This window comes from Artemia sp. Qi Xiang Cuo, chromosome 16 (assembly GCF_049724085.1).
Source record: "Artemia sp. Qi Xiang Cuo chromosome 16, ASM4972408v1, whole genome shotgun sequence".
Taxonomy (NCBI): Eukaryota; Metazoa; Arthropoda; class Branchiopoda; order Anostraca; family Artemiidae; genus Artemia; species Artemia sp. Qi Xiang Cuo.
The window spans coordinates 18,636,159-18,657,022 of NC_142809.1; the positions used below are offsets into that span (position 1 = coordinate 18,636,159).

General features: G+C 34.1%; 1 protein-coding gene across 2 annotated transcripts in view; it reads left to right on the forward strand.

Moving 5' to 3' along the window:
* LOC148942652 (bromodomain adjacent to zinc finger domain protein 2B-like) overlaps positions 1–20,864 on the forward strand; it is a 180,474-nt gene that overhangs the window by 83,828 nt on the left and 75,782 nt on the right. For both annotated transcript variants that reach the window (XM_089102192.1, XM_089102193.1), the window contains exons 17-21: positions 145–270; positions 11,972–12,224; positions 16,000–16,171; positions 16,997–17,165; positions 19,686–19,885. In XM_089102192.1, the coding sequence (XP_088958318.1) occupies positions 145–270; positions 11,972–12,224; positions 16,000–16,171; positions 16,997–17,165; positions 19,686–19,885 (920 nt within the window). The remainder of the gene's footprint in view (positions 1–144; positions 271–11,971; positions 12,225–15,999; positions 16,172–16,996; positions 17,166–19,685; positions 19,886–20,864) is intronic.

The following is a 20,864-nucleotide window of genomic DNA, read 5'->3' on the forward strand; positions in this document are numbered from 1 at the left end:
TTTGGAATGTGGATTATCCACATGCATATTAATTTATTACTCAGTAGTTCATAAGACGATAAGTTGCAAATTGCGGACAACAGGGTATTGAGATAGGACACTTAAAATTTTAATTTTTAGGTGAACATTTTACTTTCATTTTAGGTATCCCTTTTCCAAACAAAAATCTCACACCTCTTGGCCAAACTCTGAAACAGGCCGAGATTACTACCACCAACTTGACTGAAATTCTTCGCCTCTACCTCAAAGCTTTCGTTCTACCCGAAAAAGGTAAGATAAATACATTCTAAGACAACACTGGCTATACGTGACATATGAAACAAAGAAAAAAAATACATATAATAGATCAAAAATAAAATCAAATAGCCTAGAAAAACGAGGGTAGTGTCCCCTTCTGGCTCCCAGCGAATACTATTTTTTGACAAAACCAGAAAAGGAATATAGGTAGCTATGAATTCCGTAAAATCTAGAATGTAGGAAATTTTAAAACTTGGCAAATAAAATTTAGTTAAAATGCCAATGAAGTAAAATTATGTATCAAAGCATGATTTGTTGTTACTAAGTGAAATTGGTGGCTCCAATCAGAGAAGTACACGGGGGTGGGGAGGAGCCTTCAGGGCTCACTCTACCCCATGAAATCCTAAATTTTCTTGAATTTATGGGCACTTCTTATTCAAATTATCAAACGATCATTTTTATCATTGTCTCCCTCTTTCAAAAAATATTTTTATTAATCCCCTCCCCCGAAATAAAAGTCATTTGTACACTCCGGACTCCAATATCCCTGGAGTTTTATCCCGTCCAATAACTACCACACTGCTGACATCAGATGCTACTTAGCTCTGGCAAACTCTAGCTTCAAACAAGTATCTAATATGTGTTTCTGGGCACTTCTTATTCAAATTATCAAACGATTGTTTTTATCATTGTCTCCCTCTTTCAAAAAATATTTTTATTAATCCCCTCCCCCGAAATAAAAGTCATTTGTACATTCCGGACTCCAGTATCCCTGGAGTTTTATCCCGTCCAATAACTACCACACTGCTGACATCAGATGCTACTTAGCTCTGGCAAACTCTAGCTTCAAACAAGTATCTAATATGTGTTTCTGGGCACTTCTTATTCAAATTATCAAACGATTATTTTTATCATTGTCTCCCTCTTCCAAAAATATTTTTATTAATCCCCTCCCCCGAAATAAAAGTCATTTACACATTCCGGACTCCAGTATCCCTGGAGTTTTATCCCGTCCAATAACTACCACACTTCTGACATCAGATGCTACTTAGCTCTGGCAAACTCTAGCTTCAAACAAGTATCTAATATGTGTTTCTGGGCACTTCTTATTCAAATTATCAAACGATTGTTTTTATCATTGTCTCTCTCTTTCAAAAAATATTTTTATTAATCCCCTCCCCGAAATAAAAGTCATTTGTACATTCCGGACTCCAGTATCCCTGGAGTTTTATCCCGTCCAATAACTACCACACTGCTGACATCAGATGCTACTTAGCTCTGGCAAACTCTAGCTTCAAACAAGTATCTAATATGTGTTTCTGGGCACTTCTTATTCAAATTATGAAACGATTGTTTTTATCATTGTCTCTCTCTTTCAAAAATTATTTTTATTTATCCCCTCCCCCGAAATAAAAGTCATTTGTACATTCCGGACTCCAGTATCCCTGGAGTTTTATCCCGTCCAATAAGTACCACACTGCTGACATCAGATGCTACATAGCTCTGGCAAACTCTAGCTTCAAACAAGTATCTAATATGTGTTTCTGGGCACTTCTTATTCAAATTATCAAACGATTATTTTTATCATTGTCTCCCTCTTTCAAAAAATATTTTTATTAATCCCCTCCCCCGAAATAAAAATCATTTTTACATTCCGGACTCCAGAATCCCTGGAGTTTTATCCCGTCCAATAACTACCACACTTCTGACATCAGATGCTACGTAGCTCTGGCAAACTCTAGCTTCAAACAAGTCTCGAATATGTGTTTCTGGGCACTTCTTATTCAAATTATCACACGATTATTTTTATAATTGTCTCCCACTTTCAAAAAATATTTTTATTAATCCCCTCCCCCGAAATAAATGTCATTTACACATTCAGGACTCCATTATCCCTGGAGTTTTATCCCGTCCAATAACTACCACACTGCTGACATCAGATGCTACTTAGCTCTGGCAAACTCTAGCTTCAAACAAGTATCTAATATGTGTTTCTGGGCACTTTTTATTCAAATTATCAAACGATCATTTTTATCATTGTCTCCCTCTTTCAAAAAATATTTTTATTAATCCCCTCCCCCGAAATAAAAGTCATTTGTACACTCCGGACTCCAGTATCCCTGGAGTTTTATCCCGTCCAATAACTACCACACTTCTGACATCAGATGCTACTTAGCTCTGGCAAACTCTAGCTTCAAACAAGTATCTAATATGTGTTTCTGGGCACTTCTTATTCAAATTATCAAACGATTATTTTTATAATTGTCTCCTCTTTCAAAAAATATTTTTATTAATCCCTCCCCCGAAATAAAAGTCATTTACACATTCCGGACTCCAATATCCCTGGAGTTTTATCCCGTCCAATAACTACCACACTGCTGACATCAGATGCTACTTAGCTCTGGCAAACTCTAGCTTCAAACAAGTATCTAATATGTGTTTCTGGGCACTTCTTATTCAAATTATCAAACGATTATTTTTATCATTGTCTCCATCTTCCAAAAATATTTTTATTAATCCCCTCCCCCGAAATAAAAGTCATTTAAACATTCCGGACTCCAATATCCCTGGAGTTTTATCCCGTCCAATAACTACCACACTGCTGACATCAGATGCTACTTAGCTCTGGCAAACTCTAGCTTCAAACAAGTATCTAATATGTGTTTCTGGGCACTTCTTATTCAAATTATGAAACGATTATTTTTATCATTGTCTCTCTCTTTCAAAAAATATTTTTATTAATCCCCTCCCCCAAAATAAAAGTCATTTGTACACTCCGGACTCAATTATCCCTGGAGTTTTATCCCGTCCAATAACTACCACACTGCTGACATCAGATGCTACTTAGCTCTGGCAAACTCTAGCTTCAAACAAGTATCTAATATATGTTTCTGGGCACTTCTTATTCAAATTATCAAACGATTATTTTTATCATTGTCTCTCTCTTTCAAAAAATATTTTTATTAATCCCCTCCCCTGAAATAAAAGTCATTTGTACATTCCGGACTCCAGTATCCCTGGAGTTTTATCCCGTCCAATAACTACCACACTGCTGACATCAGATGCTACTTAGCTCTGGCAAACTCTAGCTTCAAACAAGTATCTAATATGTGTTTCTGGGCACTTCTTATTCAAAATATCAAACGATTATTTTTATCATTGTCTCCCTCTTTCAAAAAATATTTTTATTAATCCCCTCCCCCGAAATAAAAGTCAATTGTACATTCAGGACTCCAATATCCCTGGAGTTTTATCCCGTCCAATAACTACCACACTGCTGACATCAGATGCTACTTAGCTCTGGCAAACTCTAGCTTCAAACAAGTATCTAATATGTGTTTCTGGGCACTTCTTATTCAAATTATCAAACGATTATTTTTATCATTGTCTCCCTCTTTCAAAAAATATTTTTATTAATCCCCTCCCCCGAAATAAAAGTCATTTGTACATTCTGGACTCCAATATCCCTGGAGTTTTATCCCGTCCAATAACTACCACACTGCTGACATCAGATGCTACTTAGCTCTGGCAAACTCTAGCTTCAAACAAGTAACTAATATGTGTTTCTGGGCACTTCTTATTCAAAATATCAAACGATTATTTTTATCATTGTCTCCCTCTTTCAAAAAATATTTTTATTAATCCCCTCCCCGAAATAAAAGTCATTTGTACATTCCGGACTCCAGTATCCCTGGAGTTTTATCCCGTCCAATAACTACCACACTGCTGACATCAGATGCTACTTAGCTCTGGCAAACTCTAGCTTCAAACAAGTATCTAATATGTGTTTCTGGGCACATCTTATTCAAATTATCAAACGATTATTTTTATCATTGTCTCCCTCTTTCAAAATATATTTTTATTAATCCCCTCCCCCGAAATAAAAGTCATTTATACATTCCGGACTCCAATATCCCTGGAGTTTTATCCCGTCCAATAACTACCACACTTCTGACATCAGATGCTACTTAGCTCTGGCATACTCTAGCTTCAAACAAGTATCTAATATGTGTTTCTGGGCACTTTTTATTCAAATTATCAAACGATTATTTTTGTCATTGTCTCCCTCTTTCAAAAAATATTTTTATTAATCCCCTCCCCCAAAATAAAAGTCATTTGTACGCTCCGGACTCCAATATCCCTGGAGTTTTATCCCGTCCAATAACTACCACACTGCTGACATCAGATGCTACTTAGCTCTGGCAAACTCTAGCTTCAAACAAGTATCTAATATGTGTTTCTGGGCACTTCTTATTCAAATTATCAAACGATTATTTTTATCATTGTCTCTCTCTTTCAAAAATTATTTTTATTTATCCCCTCCCCCGAAATAAAAGTCATTTGTACATTCCGGACTCCAGTATCCCTGGAGTTTTATCCCGTCCAATAACTACCACACTTCTGACATCAGATGCTACTTAGCTCTGGCAAACTCTAGCTTCAAACAAGTATCTAATATGTGTTTCTGGGTACTTCTTATTCAAATTATCAAACGATTATTTTTATCATTGTCTCCCTCTTTCAAAAAATATTTTTATTAATCCCCTCCCCCGAAATAAAAGTCATTTGTACATTCCGGACTCCAGTATCCCTGGAGTTTTATCCCGTCCAATAACTACCACACTTCTGACATCAGATGCTACTTAGCTCTGGCAAACTCTAGCTTCAAACAAGTATCTAATATGTGTTTCTGGGTACTTCTTATTCAAATTATCAAACGATTATTTTTGTCATTGTCTCCCTCTTTCAAAAAATATTTTTATTAATCCCCTCCCCCGAAATAAAAGTCATTTGTACATTCCGGACTCCAGTATCCCTGGAGTTTTATCCCGTCCAATAACTACCACACTGCTGACATCAGATGCTACTTAGCTCTGGCAAACTCTAGCTTCAAACAAGTATCTAATATGTGTTTCTAGGCACTTCTTATTCAAAATATCAAACGATTATTTTTATCATTGTCTCCCTCTTTCAAAAAATATTTTTATTAATCCCCTCCCCCGAAATAAAAGTCATTTGTACATTCCGGACTCCAGTATCCCTGGAGTTTTATCCCGTCCAATAACTACCACACTGCTGCCATCAGATGCTACTTAGCTCTGGCAAACTCTAGCTTCAAACAAGTATCTAATATGTGTTTCTGGGCACTTCTTATTCAAATTATCAAACGATTATTTTTATCATTGTCTCCCTCTTTCAAAAAATATTTTTATTAATCCCCTCCCCCGAAATAAAAATCATTTTTACATTCCGGACTCCATTATCCCTGGAGTTTTATACCGTCCAATAACTACCACACTGCTGCCATCAGATGCTACTGAGCTCTGGCAAACTCTAGCTTCAAACAAGTATCTAATATGTGTTTCTGGGCACTTCTTATTCAAATTATCAAACGATTATTTTTATCATTGTCTCCCTCTTTCAAAAAATATTTTTATTAATCCCCTCCCCCAAAATAAAAGTCATTTGTACGTTCCAGACTCCAGTATCCCTGGAGTTTTATCCCGTCCAATAACTACCACACTGCTGACATCAGATGCTACTTAGCTCTGGCAAACTCTAGCTTCAAACAAGTATCTAATATGTGTTTCTAGGCACTTCTTATTCAAAATATCAAACGATTATTTTTATCATTGTCTCCCTCTTTCAAAAAATATTTTTATTAATCCCCTCCCCAAAAATAAAAGTCATTTGTACCCTCCGGACTCCAGTATCCCTGGAGTTTTATCCCGTCCAATAACTAAAACACTTCTGCCATAATATGATACTTAGCTCTGGCCAACTCTAGCTTCAAACAAGTCTCTAATATGTGTTTCTGGGTACTTCTTATTCAAATTATCAAACGATTATTTTTGTCATTGTCTCCCTCTTTCAAAAAATATTTTTATTAATCCCCTCCCCGAAATAAAAGTCATTTGTACATTCCGGACTCCAATATCCCTGGAGTTTTATCCCGTCCAATAACTACCACACTGCTGACATCAGATGCTACTTAGCTCTGGCAAACTCTAGCTTCAAACAAGTAACTAATATGTGTTTCTGGGCACTTCTTATTCAAATTGACAAATGATTATTTTTATCATTGTATCCCTCTTTCAAAAAATATTTTTATTAATCCCCTCCCCCGAAATAAAAGTCATTTGTACATTCCGGACTCCAGTATCCCTGGAGTTTTATCCCGTCCAATAACTACCACACTGCTGACATCAGATGCTACTTAGCTCTGGCAAACTCTAGCTTCAAACAAGTATCTAATATGTGTTTCTGGGCACTTCTTATTCAAATTGACAAACGATTATTTTTATCATTGTCTCCCTCTTTCAAAAAATATTTTTATTAATCCCCTCCCCCGAAATAAAAGTCATTTGTACATTCCGGACTCCAGTATCCCTGGAGTTTTATCCCGTCCAATAACTACCACACTGCTGACATCAGATGCTACTTAGCTCTGGCAAACTCTAGCTTCAAACAAGTATCTAATATGTGTTTCTGGGCACTTCTTATTCAAATTATCAAACGATTATTTTTATCATTGTCTCCCTCTTTCAAAAAATATTTTTATTAATCCCCTCTCCCGAAATAAAAGTCATTTGTACGTTCCAGACTCCAGTATCCCTGGAGTTTTATCCCGTCCAATAACTACCACACTGCTGACATCAGATGCTACTTAGCTCTGGCAAACTCTAGCTTCAAACAAGTATCTAATATGTGTTTCTGGGCACTTCTTATTCAAATTATCAAACGATTATTTTTATCATTGTCTCCCTCTTTCAAAAAATATTTTTATTAATCCCCTCCCCCAAAATAAAAGTCATTTGTACACTCCGGACTCCAGTATCCCTGGAGTTTTATCCCGTCCAATAACTACCACACTGCTGACATCAGATGATACTTAGCTCTGGCAAACTCTAGCTTCAAACAAGTATCTAATATGTGTTTCTGGGTACTTCTTATTCAAATTATCAAACGATTATTTTTATCATTGTCTCCCTCTTTCAAAAAATATTTTTATTAATCCCCTCCCTCGAAATAAAAGTCATTTGTACATTCCGGACTCCAGTATCCCTGGAGTTTTATCCCGTCCAATAACTACCACACTTCTGACATCAGATGCTACTTAGCTCTGGCAAACTCTAGCTTCAAACAAGTATCTAATATGTGTTTCTGGGCACTTCTTATTCAAATTATCAAACGATTATTTTTATCATTGTCTCCCTCTTTCAAAAAATACTTTTATTAATCCCCTCCCCCGAAATAAAAGTCATTTGTACGTACCGGACACCAGTATCCCTGGAGTCTTATCCCGTCCAATAACTACCACACTGCTGACATCAGATGCTACTTAGCTCTGGCAAACTCTAGCTTCAAACAAGTATCTAACTGCTGACATCAAATGTTACTTAGCTCTGGCCAACTCTAGCTTCAAACAAGTATCTAATATGTGTTTCTGGGCACTTCTTATTCAAATTATCAAAGGATTATTTTTTATCATTGTCTCCGTCTTCCAAAAATATTTTTATTAATCCCCTCCCCCGAAATAAAACTCATTTGTACGTGCCGGAGTCCAGTATCCCGGGAGTCTTATCCCTCCAGTAACTACCACACTGCTGACATCAGATGCTACTCAGCTCTGGAAAACTCTAGCTTCAAACAAGTACCTAACTGCTGACATCAAATGTTACTTAGCTCTGGCCAACTCTAGCTTCAAACAAGTATCTAATATGTGTTTCTGGGCACTTCTTATTCAAATTATCAAACGATTATTTTTATCATTGTCTCCCTCTTCCAAAAATATTTTTATTAATCCCCTCCCCCGAAATAAAACTCATTTTTACGAGCCGGACTCCAGTATCCCTGGTGTCTTATCCCTCCAGTAACTACCACACTGCTGACATCAGATGTTACTTAGCTCTGGCAAACTCTAGCTTCAAACAAGTATCTAATATGTGGAATCGTACTCTGATCCTATTTTGCATAGCCATACCTCTTCAACAGCTAACCTTTCACCTTATTATATGAATATGTGTCTAATCGTGTGCCATCTCCGCAGAATAAAGAAAAAGTACACAGAAAGCACTACTAATTGTAATCCAAACGATGGTAAGTCTAACACCATACTGTTAAAAGACAACCCTGACAAGTGTGGACCAAGTGGAAGAACGAGTCAGATATGGGTGCAGAGCTTTCATCTACAAGGTAAAGTACTTCAGAAGCTGTGCCTGATGGAAGAAGCTACCAAGATCCGGTACAAGAAAGCTCAAAAGTAGAGGCCCCCACACACCTTAAAAGAATAGATGATGCTAGTGTTGCCGGCTAACGTTCACTATTTCAAAATAGAAAAATAAACGAAAAATACTTCTTTACTTTGCAACAGACAAATTGCAACTTATAAAAATGAGTTTCACGAAAGTTCCTTTACGGTCTAAATTCAGCCACCCCGACACTGGCTGATGCAATAGCACATATAGCAAAACCCCTATAAGACGGTTTAAATTTTTGTTTCATAAAAACAAGAAATATATTCGAAAAACAAGGACCGCTGGAAATAGCCAATGGTAAAACGGTTTTTTTTTCTGAATTTTTTTCTCTATCTGTATCATTTACCTTTTTTCCTGCAATTTTTTAAACGCTTTGTATCTGATATATTCTATTCAGTTATATTTCTTGTCCTATTGTCCTATTGTGTCCTATTGTTAACCTATTGGTTAGGACAAGTATCTAATATGTGGAATCGTACTCTGATCCTATTTTGCATAGCCATACCTCTTCAACAGCTAACCTTTCACCTTATTATATGAATATGTGTCTAATCGTGTGCCATCTCCGCAGAATAAAGAAAAAGTACACAGAAAGCACTACTAATTGTAATCCAAACGATGGTAAGTCTAACACCATACTGTTAAAAGACAACCCTGACAAGTGTGGACCAAGTGGAAGAACGAGTCAGATATGGGTGCAGAGCTTTCATCTACAAGGTAAAGTACTTCAGAAGCTGTGCCTGATGGAAGAAGCTACCAAGATCCGGTACAAGAAAGCTCAAAAGTAGAGGCCCCCACACACCTTAAAAGAATAGATGATGCTAGTGTTGCCGGCTAACGTTCACTCTTTCAAAATAGAAAAATAAACGAAAAATACTTCTTTACTTTGCAACAGACAAATTGCAACTTATAAAAATGAGTTTCACGAAAGTTCCTTTACGGTCTAAATTCAGCCACCCCGACACTGGCTGATGCAATAGCACATATAGCAAAACCCCTATAAGACGGTTTAAATTTTTGTTTCATAAAAACAAGAAATATATTCGAAAAACAAGGACCGCTGGAAATAGCCAATGGTAAAACGGTTTTTTTTCGGAATTTTTTTCTCTATCTGTATCATTTACCTTTTTTCCTGCAATTTTATAAACGCTTTGTATCTGATATATTCTATTCAGTTATATTTCTTGTCCTATTGTGTTTTTATTTTAAGTCGTTGTTTTGTTGGAATATGTGTGCAGCTGTATTTACTTACCATTTACTCTATTTGGATAGAAATAAATAATGAAAATAGTTTTTATTTGCAATGAACATCTTAGAACTTCAAGTCAAATAACACCAAACATTTTTTATTTATCATTGTGTGATGACGGCCTGTGCTGTTCTTAAAACATAAAGTCTGTTTTAATGCTGTTCCCCGAGGTGTAGAAGATTTTAACATGCGTTTGATTTATATTATTAAATTTTATTCTTTCATTTTTTTTCTTTGGAATTTGAAGAACTTTTGTGTACAAAGTAATAACAGTAATCTGTTAGAGAAGTCATACGAATGTAAACTTTTAATTGTACTGTCTATCAAATTGGCTTCGGAAATGGCGCTACTAGCTATCCAGGATGTCTCTTTTTTTTTTACTACGGCTTCGCTGAAAACAAAAAACAGAATTATTTTTCTATTATTGTTTTCTGAAACATCAGCTTTCTTAAATAAAAGCAGTATATATTATACATTCTAATCGTATAAAAGACTTTTATACGATTAAAAATAGTAAAACTTTTAAAATTTATCAAAGTGGTAACATCACAGGCTGTTAGTGGGTTCCGATTCGAACACCAAAACAACCTCACAACTTTTTAAAATTCAAGTACCAAGGTCAGTGAAACAGAAGTCTAGTTGCTGGAAATGGTTGAAAGCTTACACAACCATATACATCTTAGAATTTATGAGAAATGTAGGATGTAATATTTAATGTTATAGACCATCGTATATATCCGTGGAGATTTGCAAAAAGGGCCTAAGTCCAATTTTCCTTACTTTACAGGAGAGCAAAATGAAAATAAACACAATGCACAATTTTGTACGCCACAGTTTTGTTCAGATTTTGAGGTTGTTGCTTATTATGTTTCGTTGTTGAAATACGTCCACTATTCTAATTCGAGATTCAATTATGTCAACTTTAACCTAGTGAGGGATATAGTTTTGACCTAATGAGCAACTTTTCTATTGAAGGTTAAGTCGAAAATTTTGATAACCAGCTCATTGTTGTCTATTATGAAAGATTTAGTTGAAATCCAATTTTGGAAAAAGTTAGAATTATTTGTAAGTTTTGAAGAATTTGTAATTCACAAAGAAAACTATAAATTAATTAATTAATCTATTTTAGATCTACTAACATTATAATAAAGTGGAGTAACAGAAAAAAAACAAACACATAAACACATATAAAACAATATTAGATAAACAAAACTATAACAGTGAAAATCAAAATAATCGCACAAGAGAATAAAAAGTCCCTAATCACAGGCAAGCCTCTTCTTTTAAGTTGGCATCCAACTTATTATAAGATTTAAATATATGAGTGGCACAAAAAAATCCAATAATCTTTTGGTTCCTTTACCAGGCAGATATAAAAGGAATTTACAGTGACGGAGAATACAATGGTCTAATGTCCTGAATAACCTGCTTTAAGTTTATTCTTAATATCTAGAAGTGCACTAGAACAGATAGCTCATATAGATGAGCAAATACTAATCCTAAGCCAAGACAACACAGGAGCTAGTTCAACTGAAAAAGAACCTACTTTGGTACTAGGCATTAAAAACTAAATAATCATACTTTTCAGTGTTTAGCATCAAGCCAGTGTTTTCCAGCAGCTTATAAACAAACTGGGCCGAGTTGTCTAGGCTAGACTTTGAACGGCTAAGAAGTAACAGATCATCTGCATATGCAATATAAGAGAAATTACTAGGCCCGCAAAACACGACGAAAAATTATTAGTCAACGCAAGATATAAGCAAACGTTAAAGAGGCAAGGTTACAACCCCGCACCCCCCCCCCCCTTGTCTAAGTCCAGGCCGAATGGGTATATTACCGAAAAAGGTATTTCCTGACCAGAGTCGAACATAAGAATTAGCATACCAAAAACTAAGAATAAATATAACAGATGAATTCACTTCTGGTTGGGTAAGAGAATACCCCAATTGGCCATGACAAACCGAGTCAAAAGCTTTTGAAACATTTAACGCAAATAAATTTACTTCAGATCCATCTTTTTGTGCCTGATGTATTGTGAATTTTAAAATCACAAAAGAATGATCATTCCATTGGCCTAAGTTCAATCTAAAAATAAGATAAAACAAAAATATGATTTTAAAAGTTGTTCGCCTGGTCGGAGCAAAAACAAAATAGTTGATCGAAGTTTATGTCAGCAAGTTTGCTTAAGGGAGATTGAACCCAGCACTAACTCTTTTTTTGATTTCAGATCTTGAACAAATGAGTATCAAAACACAGAATGTTTACAACCCCTTTACATCAAAAGAGGCAACATGTCTTCTAGAAATGATGGGTGAAAGACCTTTCCTCTCCCTTGGACCAATAGCAAAAGCTAAGCTAATCGGTTTTCTTGTGAACGAACTTACTCACAACAAGCGAGTGGTGCGACAGGTTGAAAACCAATCAGAAGTCATGAACGTGGCTCGAAGAGAAAGATGGATTCTAGATAATAAAATCCGTGGGTAAGTCTTTGTTTGTCCAAAATACTACTACTACTAACGACTTATTGCAGCACCAAGCCGCCACAGCTGAGCATACTCCTCCACCATTCCAGTTTATTTAAAGCATCCCTCTTTAAACCCTCCCCACTTGGTAAATATATACCACAATTGGATAGCAATATTGGAAATTCATTTTTTAAACCAGCTTTTTAAATGAAAATACCAATAAAAGATATTTTTCTATGAAAATACTCCCACCCCCAAAGTTTTTTTTTGAAAATATAGGTATGTCTGAAATGATTTGTTACACGATTTAAGAAACGAAAAAAAAACTTACCAACGGGAAATGTGTGTCAATTTATGACAATATAGCCCCCCCCTTAATATATAGCCCATGAAAAATCTGCCCCACCTTAATTTTGTATTTCAAAATTAAGGAGGGAGGGAAGCAGAATTTTGTTTTTAATCAAAATTTTAAAAAGGCATCCTAGATAATAAAATTCGTGGGCAAGTCTTTGTTTGTCCAAAATACTACTACTACTACTAACGACTTATTGCAGCACCAAGCAATGATAATACTAAAAAAAGTTACTTTAGATCGAAAGAGGAGTTAGTCAGAAGTTACGAAAATGGCCCAAAGAAATAGATAGATCCTAGATAATAAAATTCGGATCCTAGACTTAACGATAGAAAAGCATTTTTTTCCAACGTATTTTATCAGTAAAAAATACGCCCTTTTTTCCTCAAATGTATCCGATAAAAAATTTTAGATAGCCATTTTGTTTTAAATAGTTCAAAGATCGTATAACAAAAACTCCACGGTCGACACAACCACCCAGGGCCCGGGGGCAAATGTCGTTAAGTTATGCCCTGGGGGCATATATGGTTCTTATGGAAGGGATGCTCGTATAATCTTCAGAGAGGGCTCATTTGATTGGAAATTGAAAGTTCAAGTTCACTTTTTTAGTGAATTGAAAAAGGCCCGGGGGCTGGCGTTGCAAGTTATGCCCTGGGGGCATATATAAGGTTCTTATGGAAGGGATGCTCGTATAAATTTCAGACAGGGCTCATTTGATCGGGAATTGAAAGTTTTAGTTAAATTTTTAAGAGTAAAAAAGAGATCGGAGGTCAACTAGCCTCCTCCCCTCCCCCACGCCCTTTTTTCCCAAACCCTTCCAATACAAATTTTGAGATAGCCATATTTTCAAAAATAGTTCAAAGGTCAGATAACAAATAATCTGGTGTCGACACACCCCCCCAGGGCCCGGAGGTAGGCGTTGTAAATTATGCCCTGGGGGCAAATGTGGTTCTTATGGAAGGGATGCGTGTATAAACTTCAGAGAAGGCTCATTTGATTGGAAATTGAAAGTTTCAGTTCACTTTTTAGAGTTAAAAGAGATCCGAGGGCAGCTAGCCCACTCTCACTTCCTTTTTTCCCCAAAACCAATCCAATAAAGATTTTGAGATGTTCATTTTGTTAAAAATAGTTAAAAGGTTAGATAAAAACTCTGGTGTCGACACAACCCCCCAGGGCCCGGGGGTAGGGGTTTAATTTGATTTGCTGTTTTGTTAATTGAGCAATAAAGGGATGTCATCTCAAATCTCGTCTCTCAAGACAACAGTAAACGGTTCGAAAAAGTATTCGACACAGAAGGCGTTTTATGCCTAACATTATATGAAACTATTGAATAAACCGTAAATGTTTTCATATTTTGGAGAGCACGGGTCTGAAGGCCTACCTACGTTAAAAATGCGGTGTGTTAAAAAGTTATTGTAATTAAAATTGATTATTAAAAAGAGGTGTCTTTCTAGGCACAAACGTTAGAATTTTTTTAAGGTGTCTTCCAAGTTCTGCGTCTTGTCACAACCCCCGCCCCCAATAAGCATTAGTATTAATTTTAAGCTAATAATAAAATCTATCAAATGATTGTAGTTTACCATATTTTATTTGAAAAGTTATTCCTCCAATTTTTCTTGTTATTTTTTTTTTTTTACTTTTTCACGTAGTTTATACTGCCTATCTACTTAACTCTGTGAACCATCGGCACATATAAGGTTGATGGATCATTTTCACAACTTTACTGGAAAACAAACCCAATGCCTATCCAAATCCAAACATCTTTAGCATTTCCTTTTTGCTTTCTTATAGTCCTTTTTTAAATTAAGGACTTTTAACTATATAACAATATAAATTTAATATATTAACTTTAATAATTCATATATTAAATATAATAAATCATATTAATATATATATATATATATATATATATATATATATATATATATATATATATATATATATATATATAAATATATATATATATATATATATATATATATATATATATATATATATATATATATATATATATATATATATATATATATATATATATATATATATATATATATATATATATATATATATATATATATATATATATATATATATATATATATATATATATATATATATATATATATATATATATATATATATATATATATATATATATATATATAATTAAAATATATAATAAATATATATTTATATATAATATAATAAATTTATATATTAATATATAAATTTAATACTAACTATATAAATTTAAATTAACTATATATAATAAAAACATTGCTGTGTGGGATATTTCCTTCAAATCATTTATGAAAACAGAGAATTAGAATTGAGAGGGAATTTCCAGCTATGCGTCCAGTATTCCATCTCACCCGGTCCCCCTCTCTCCCACTTTTTCTGTTTTATATCCCTCTCTTTTCGTCTATTTTTTTTTAATAATCTATATAGAGCCCACCTCCTTCTGAGATAGCTGAAGCTGAAACACCTAAAGTAGGCCTACATTATTTACAGATTTTCAGTTACTTTCGTAAGTAACTTCAAATTTGGCAAGTAACAGTGCGGTAAGTTTTGGTAAATAGCTTCAAATTTGGTCATCAATTCCTGAGGTTTGAGAAAGCGTTAGAATGTTTCTATTCAGTTTTATTGTGTAAAAAATAAAACACAAAAAAAACTTCATTACTTTAACAACACTTTATAGCTTTTAACTGTCATTGCTAAAAACTTATCTATAAATAATGCCAGGTGGTGGGCTTCAGGCCCATACCCCAACATATGAATTCTTTTATTTCATCATTGTTTTGATAATTCTTCCGTTTTTATGTTTTTCGAATTTGTTTTAAATTTTCGAACAAATTAAATTTTAGAATGAAATACGATATGTCAAATGGTACGTGGTAACAACTGTAAGTAAAGAGCAACAGGTCATGCATTAAACCCAAACTTTAAATAATAAATTTTGGTAACAATACATACACTAAAAGAATTGTGTTTTACAATTACTTGTACAGTATAAAATTGACTAAAGTCAGAGCTACCGCTCAAGAGTTATGAGAATGAGAAAATCTGCCTTATTTTAGAAAAGTGTGGAAAAAGGAGTCGTTAAAGTAGAACAGAGCAAGGCGGAAGAGATAAAGAAAATGATACCAAAATGCATTAATGAGAAACTCAGTTAGAACCCCTCTGAGAGGTTGCGTCCAGGGGTAGCCCTCCCCTTTGCCCCCTTTAGCTACGCCACTGGTCTTTAGTTCGCTGAATTGTTTTTTGTAAAGATTGATTTTTTTTCCCTGGAAATTTTTCTTCGTCAGCATGAAATAAGTTAATTTGTATACGACTGCTTGATGTATTTTAGTATTGGACGACAAATTGTAAAATAATAAAAATTTCATTTACCAAAGGATATTGGAAGTATTTCTGTATTTTAATCGTCTAATTTTACAGATACAAAAATTTACTGAATAAAGCGTCTCGTTTGACTAACATGAAAGTAGATGTCTCCAATGAAAACTCCAATGTATCTATCATTACCACTAAAAAAGATGAAATGGAGCAAATAAGTAGTGACTCCGAAACGGAGATGACTGAAAACGGAGTTGAAGAAGGAGTTATATTGGTATGTATTTTCACTCGTTTTGAATTTTTTTTTATCATAAAGTAAATTTTTGACCACAAGGGAATTTCGTTAATTGTAGCACCAAGATCTCTAACTAGATTTAAAAAAAAAAAAAAAAAAAAAAAAAAAAAAAAAAAAAACGCATTTTTTTTTCAAATTTCATAACAATGGTTTTTGTGGTAGACTTGGCCTAAATATAATATGCATATGTGAATCTCGCTTTGGTTTTTTCACTTCTTTCAACAATAGAAGATTATTAAGCCGTTTCCATCTCTTTCCCGTTGTATTTCCCCCTCTTTCCTTTGAAATCCATTATCCACCCCCTCCCCCCTCTCTCTCTTCTCTATTTCTCTCTCTCTCTCTCTCTCTTTCTCTCTCTCTCTCTCTCTCTATATATATATATATATATATATATATATATATATATATATATATATATATATATATATATATATATATATATATATATATATATATATATATATATATATATATATATAGATATATATATATATATATATATATATATATATATATATATATATGTACAAATATATATATATATATATATATATATATATATATATATATATATATATATATATATATATATATATATATATATATATATATATATATATATATATATGTAAATCTATATAATTCTAAATAGCATAAATCTATAACAATATAAATCTGGACCATACCTTATTAAATAGTATAAAGTTTCAGTATAAATATAAATAGTGTGATTGTATATAACGTAAATTAAATTAATTGTTGCAATACAATCATATTCTTGTTGTTAAAAATGTATTTATTTAGGACGAGGAGAAGAATCTATCAGGGGAGGAGCTGAGATCACGAATAGAAAAGCTTGGTCGACAGAGTGCTTCCATTCTAGCTTTGCTCTCAGGCAGTGAGAAAGGGCTGCGGTCTCTACCTCTTGGACAAGATAGATATAGAAGACGGTATTGGGTACTTCCCCATGCAGGTACGCCCCTCAATTAGTGATGCAAATGCCTCAAATCATCTTTCAAAACATATCAGTTCAATGATGTTTCAAAGCGTCTCATTAAACAATCTTCAAAATTGCCTAGATCAATGATTCTCTGAAATGCCTCAATTAATGATTCATAAAAACGCGTCAATTAATGATCCTTAAAAGAACCTCAACTAATAATCTTTGCATAAACCTTAATTAATGTTCTTTAAAAAATCCAATTAATGATCTGTGAAATATTTCAATTTCTAATCCCTGAAAACGCATCAATTCATCCATTTAAAAGACCTTAGTTAATGATTTTTAATAACGCTTCAGTAAATAATCCCTAAAAACCGTAAAATTAATGATCTTTCTAAAACGTCCCAAGTAATGATTCTTCTAAATCAGCCCAGCTAATGACCCCTAAAACGTCTCAACTAACGATCCGCATAAATGAAGCTAGCTACTCTATACACTTATTACCCCCCTACTAATAACAAACATTTTCCTAATAAAAATCATTTTTTCAAACCGAATTACAATGCAGTCAAGCAGAAATATGCTTTGAGTTATGTTGATAGTTAATCCAGGATTGACTGTTAAGATTAAGATCATTGACTATTAAGAGTATAATAGTCAGACTTGATTATTAAGAGCCTTATCCTTTGTTCCCTCCTATGAAATTCTGACTTCCTTTTATCATTTTCTTAGGAATGAGGATAACTACCACAAGCCCCGGAGGGCCGAATTCAGACATCACTAAAAATATCACTAAAAAAACACTAAAACTAGAAAACTAGCAAAGAATACCGAAGCAACAACGAAAAAGAAAAATCAGAATATAATCAACAACGAATCGACAACGAATTTGTTGATAAACACTCGGATTGATCTGAGCTAGTCGTCATAAATTTTGGCTTGAGATTGGATTCTGGATCGTGGAGTTGGGATTAATTTTAGTAGGCCTAGGACCTAACATAGGTGAAAACAAGCAAATTCTGACTAACAACTAGTCATATTGCTGGAATATATTTCGACAACGAAATAATCATTCTTTAGCCAATAATTTAACTTCAAAACGTCAATTTGAAAAGTTAAAAAGATAAAAGGATTGCCTATCAATCATTGCTAAGATCAATGATTGATGGGCAACATGTCGTCCTTCATAAAACAAAACACAAATAGAGGATATTAGCCTTTTTTTTATTATGCTTCCGGAAGTGGGATTGAACCACATTTTCCTTAGAGTTTGTTGTTCCGGTATACGGTCATTCAAATTCTTGCATAAAACTATCATTAGCTAAATCTATCTCGGAAAACTTTTAAGTTGTTTTCAACTTGTATGTTTATATCAGAAGTTGTGTAAAAAATTTCCAAATAGAACAATTTGTGTGAATAATGCTGTTGAGCTAAGAGCTATTAGGTTGAAATAGAAAGCGAATTTCCTAGGAAATACACTTGAAATATAGAACAAAACATAATATAGAGGATATTAGCCTTTTTTTATTATGCTTCCGGAAGTGGGATTGAACCACATTTTCCTTAGAGTTTGTTGTTCCGGTATACGGTCATTCAAATTCTTGCATAAAACTATCATTAGCTAAATCTATCTCGGAAAACTTTTAAGTTGTTTTCAACTTGTATGTTTATATCAAGTTGTGTAAAAATTTCCAAATAGAACAATTTGTGTGAATAATGCTGTTGAGCTAAGAGCTATTAGGTTGAAATAGAAAGCGAATTTCCTAGGAAATACACTTGAAATATAGAACAAAACATAATATAGAGGATATTAGCCTTTTTTTTATTATGCTTCCGGAAGTGGGATTGAACCACATTTTCCTTAGAGTTTGTTGTTCCGGTATACGGTCATTCAAATTCTTGCATAAAACTATCATTAGCTAAATCTATCTCGGAAAACTTTTAAGTTGTTTTCAACTTGTATGTTTATATCAGAAGTTGTGTAAAAAATTTCCAAATAGAACAATTTGTGTGAATAATGCTGTTGAGCTAAGAGCTATTAGGTTGAAATAGAAAGCGAATTTCCTAGGAAATACACTTGAAATATAGAAAAACTGCCAAGGCATCCCAATAAACAAAAACAATAACACAAAATTATTAGTTGCTATGCCTTTATTTATCAAAACAGAACCATCCAGGGTCTTATTTAAGAAAAATGTTTAGATTTGACAAGCATCAAGTGCTTCCTCTTCTTCTGCACTCTACACAAAGCTGTGTTTTGCTTGAGCTTTCGATGAAATTCCAGGACAACTCGAAGATAAAAATCGAAATGGAACACATTTCGATTTTCCACACCTCGTAATGGAACACGTTACTCATTTTTAAATTATATTAAACCATATTTCGTCTGAAATTACATAAAAATTCTTAAACAGCCCAAAATTTTGTTTGATGGGGCCCAAAGCTCCGTTCCCGCCATATTCTTGTCTGCACCGAACACCTCTAAATGTACATCTATGCAACTAAGGTGAACAGCATTACTTTTTCTCTTTTACTCAATTACTTTTTCAGGTGGGGTTTACATTGAAGGTATGGAATCAAACGAGTGTACTGAGGAATACAGCTTTCAAGGGGAAGATAAGCCCACCATAGTGCCAGCTACCGAAGATGGTGTCAATGACGAAGAGATGTCAGTTTCAGTCAAAGATGAAAATATTAAGCAAGAAACAATGGATATGATGGTTCAAGAAGATGCTGAAGATACTGTTGAGGTATATACTGCTAGCTTTGTTTTGGTAGACTATAAGTTTTCTAGTCTGCTAGTTTCCTGGTAGGAAGATACTGGTCGCTTTGTTTTGCTAGAATATGCTGGCAGAGGATTTAAATACACACCCATACACCTAGCTATATATAGAGACATTTCAATGTACCCTTGTAATATAACACCCCTTCCCGTACCAAACTAGGCTAATCAATGTGAAAGTGCATCGTTTTATTTAATTCTAAATTTTCTCCTGAAGTAAGTGTCAAATTCTAAGCCTTTGAAAAATTTTTGTAGACAATCATAGGATTAGTAAACAACAAGTTTCAATGCAGGTAAAATTGCCCAAAAACTAATACCAATTCAAATCGATATGTTGAAGTTAAGGGCTGTAGAGGCAGAGTCAGAGTTAGAGGGCTGTTGGGGTGGGATGGAGAAGCTTGGGGTGGCCCTCATTTACTGCAAAGAGAGTTGGAGTCGCCAGAAATTAAGGCTTGAGCCAGAAGTCCTGTGCTTAGCTTAGTTTGATTAGGATTTGGTATCGGTTGAAGTAAACAAACTCCTGTTCCAGTTGATAAACACTCGGATTGATCTGAGCTAGTCGTTGTAAATTTTGGCTTTGAGATTGGATCCTGGATTGTGGAGTTAGGATTTATTTTAGTACGCTTAGGGCCTAAGATAGTTGAAAATAAGCAAATTCTGACTAATAACTTGTCATATTGCTGGAACGAGTCTTTGGATAAGTACTCAGAGTGCTAAAAATAATAATAAAAATATGAGTCCGTAGATAGTAAGAGAGTGAGAGAGTGAGTGAGTGAGGAGTAAGAGAGAGAGAAAGATGAATAGAGAGAGAGATTGACTCAAAGACTGACTGAGTGAGTGAGTGAGTGGGTGATTTAGTGAGAGAAAGAGGGGGAAGAAGAAAGATGTATGTGTGAAGATTGAGGAAAGGGAGGTAATAATAGAGCGAGTGAGAGAGATTGTAGGAC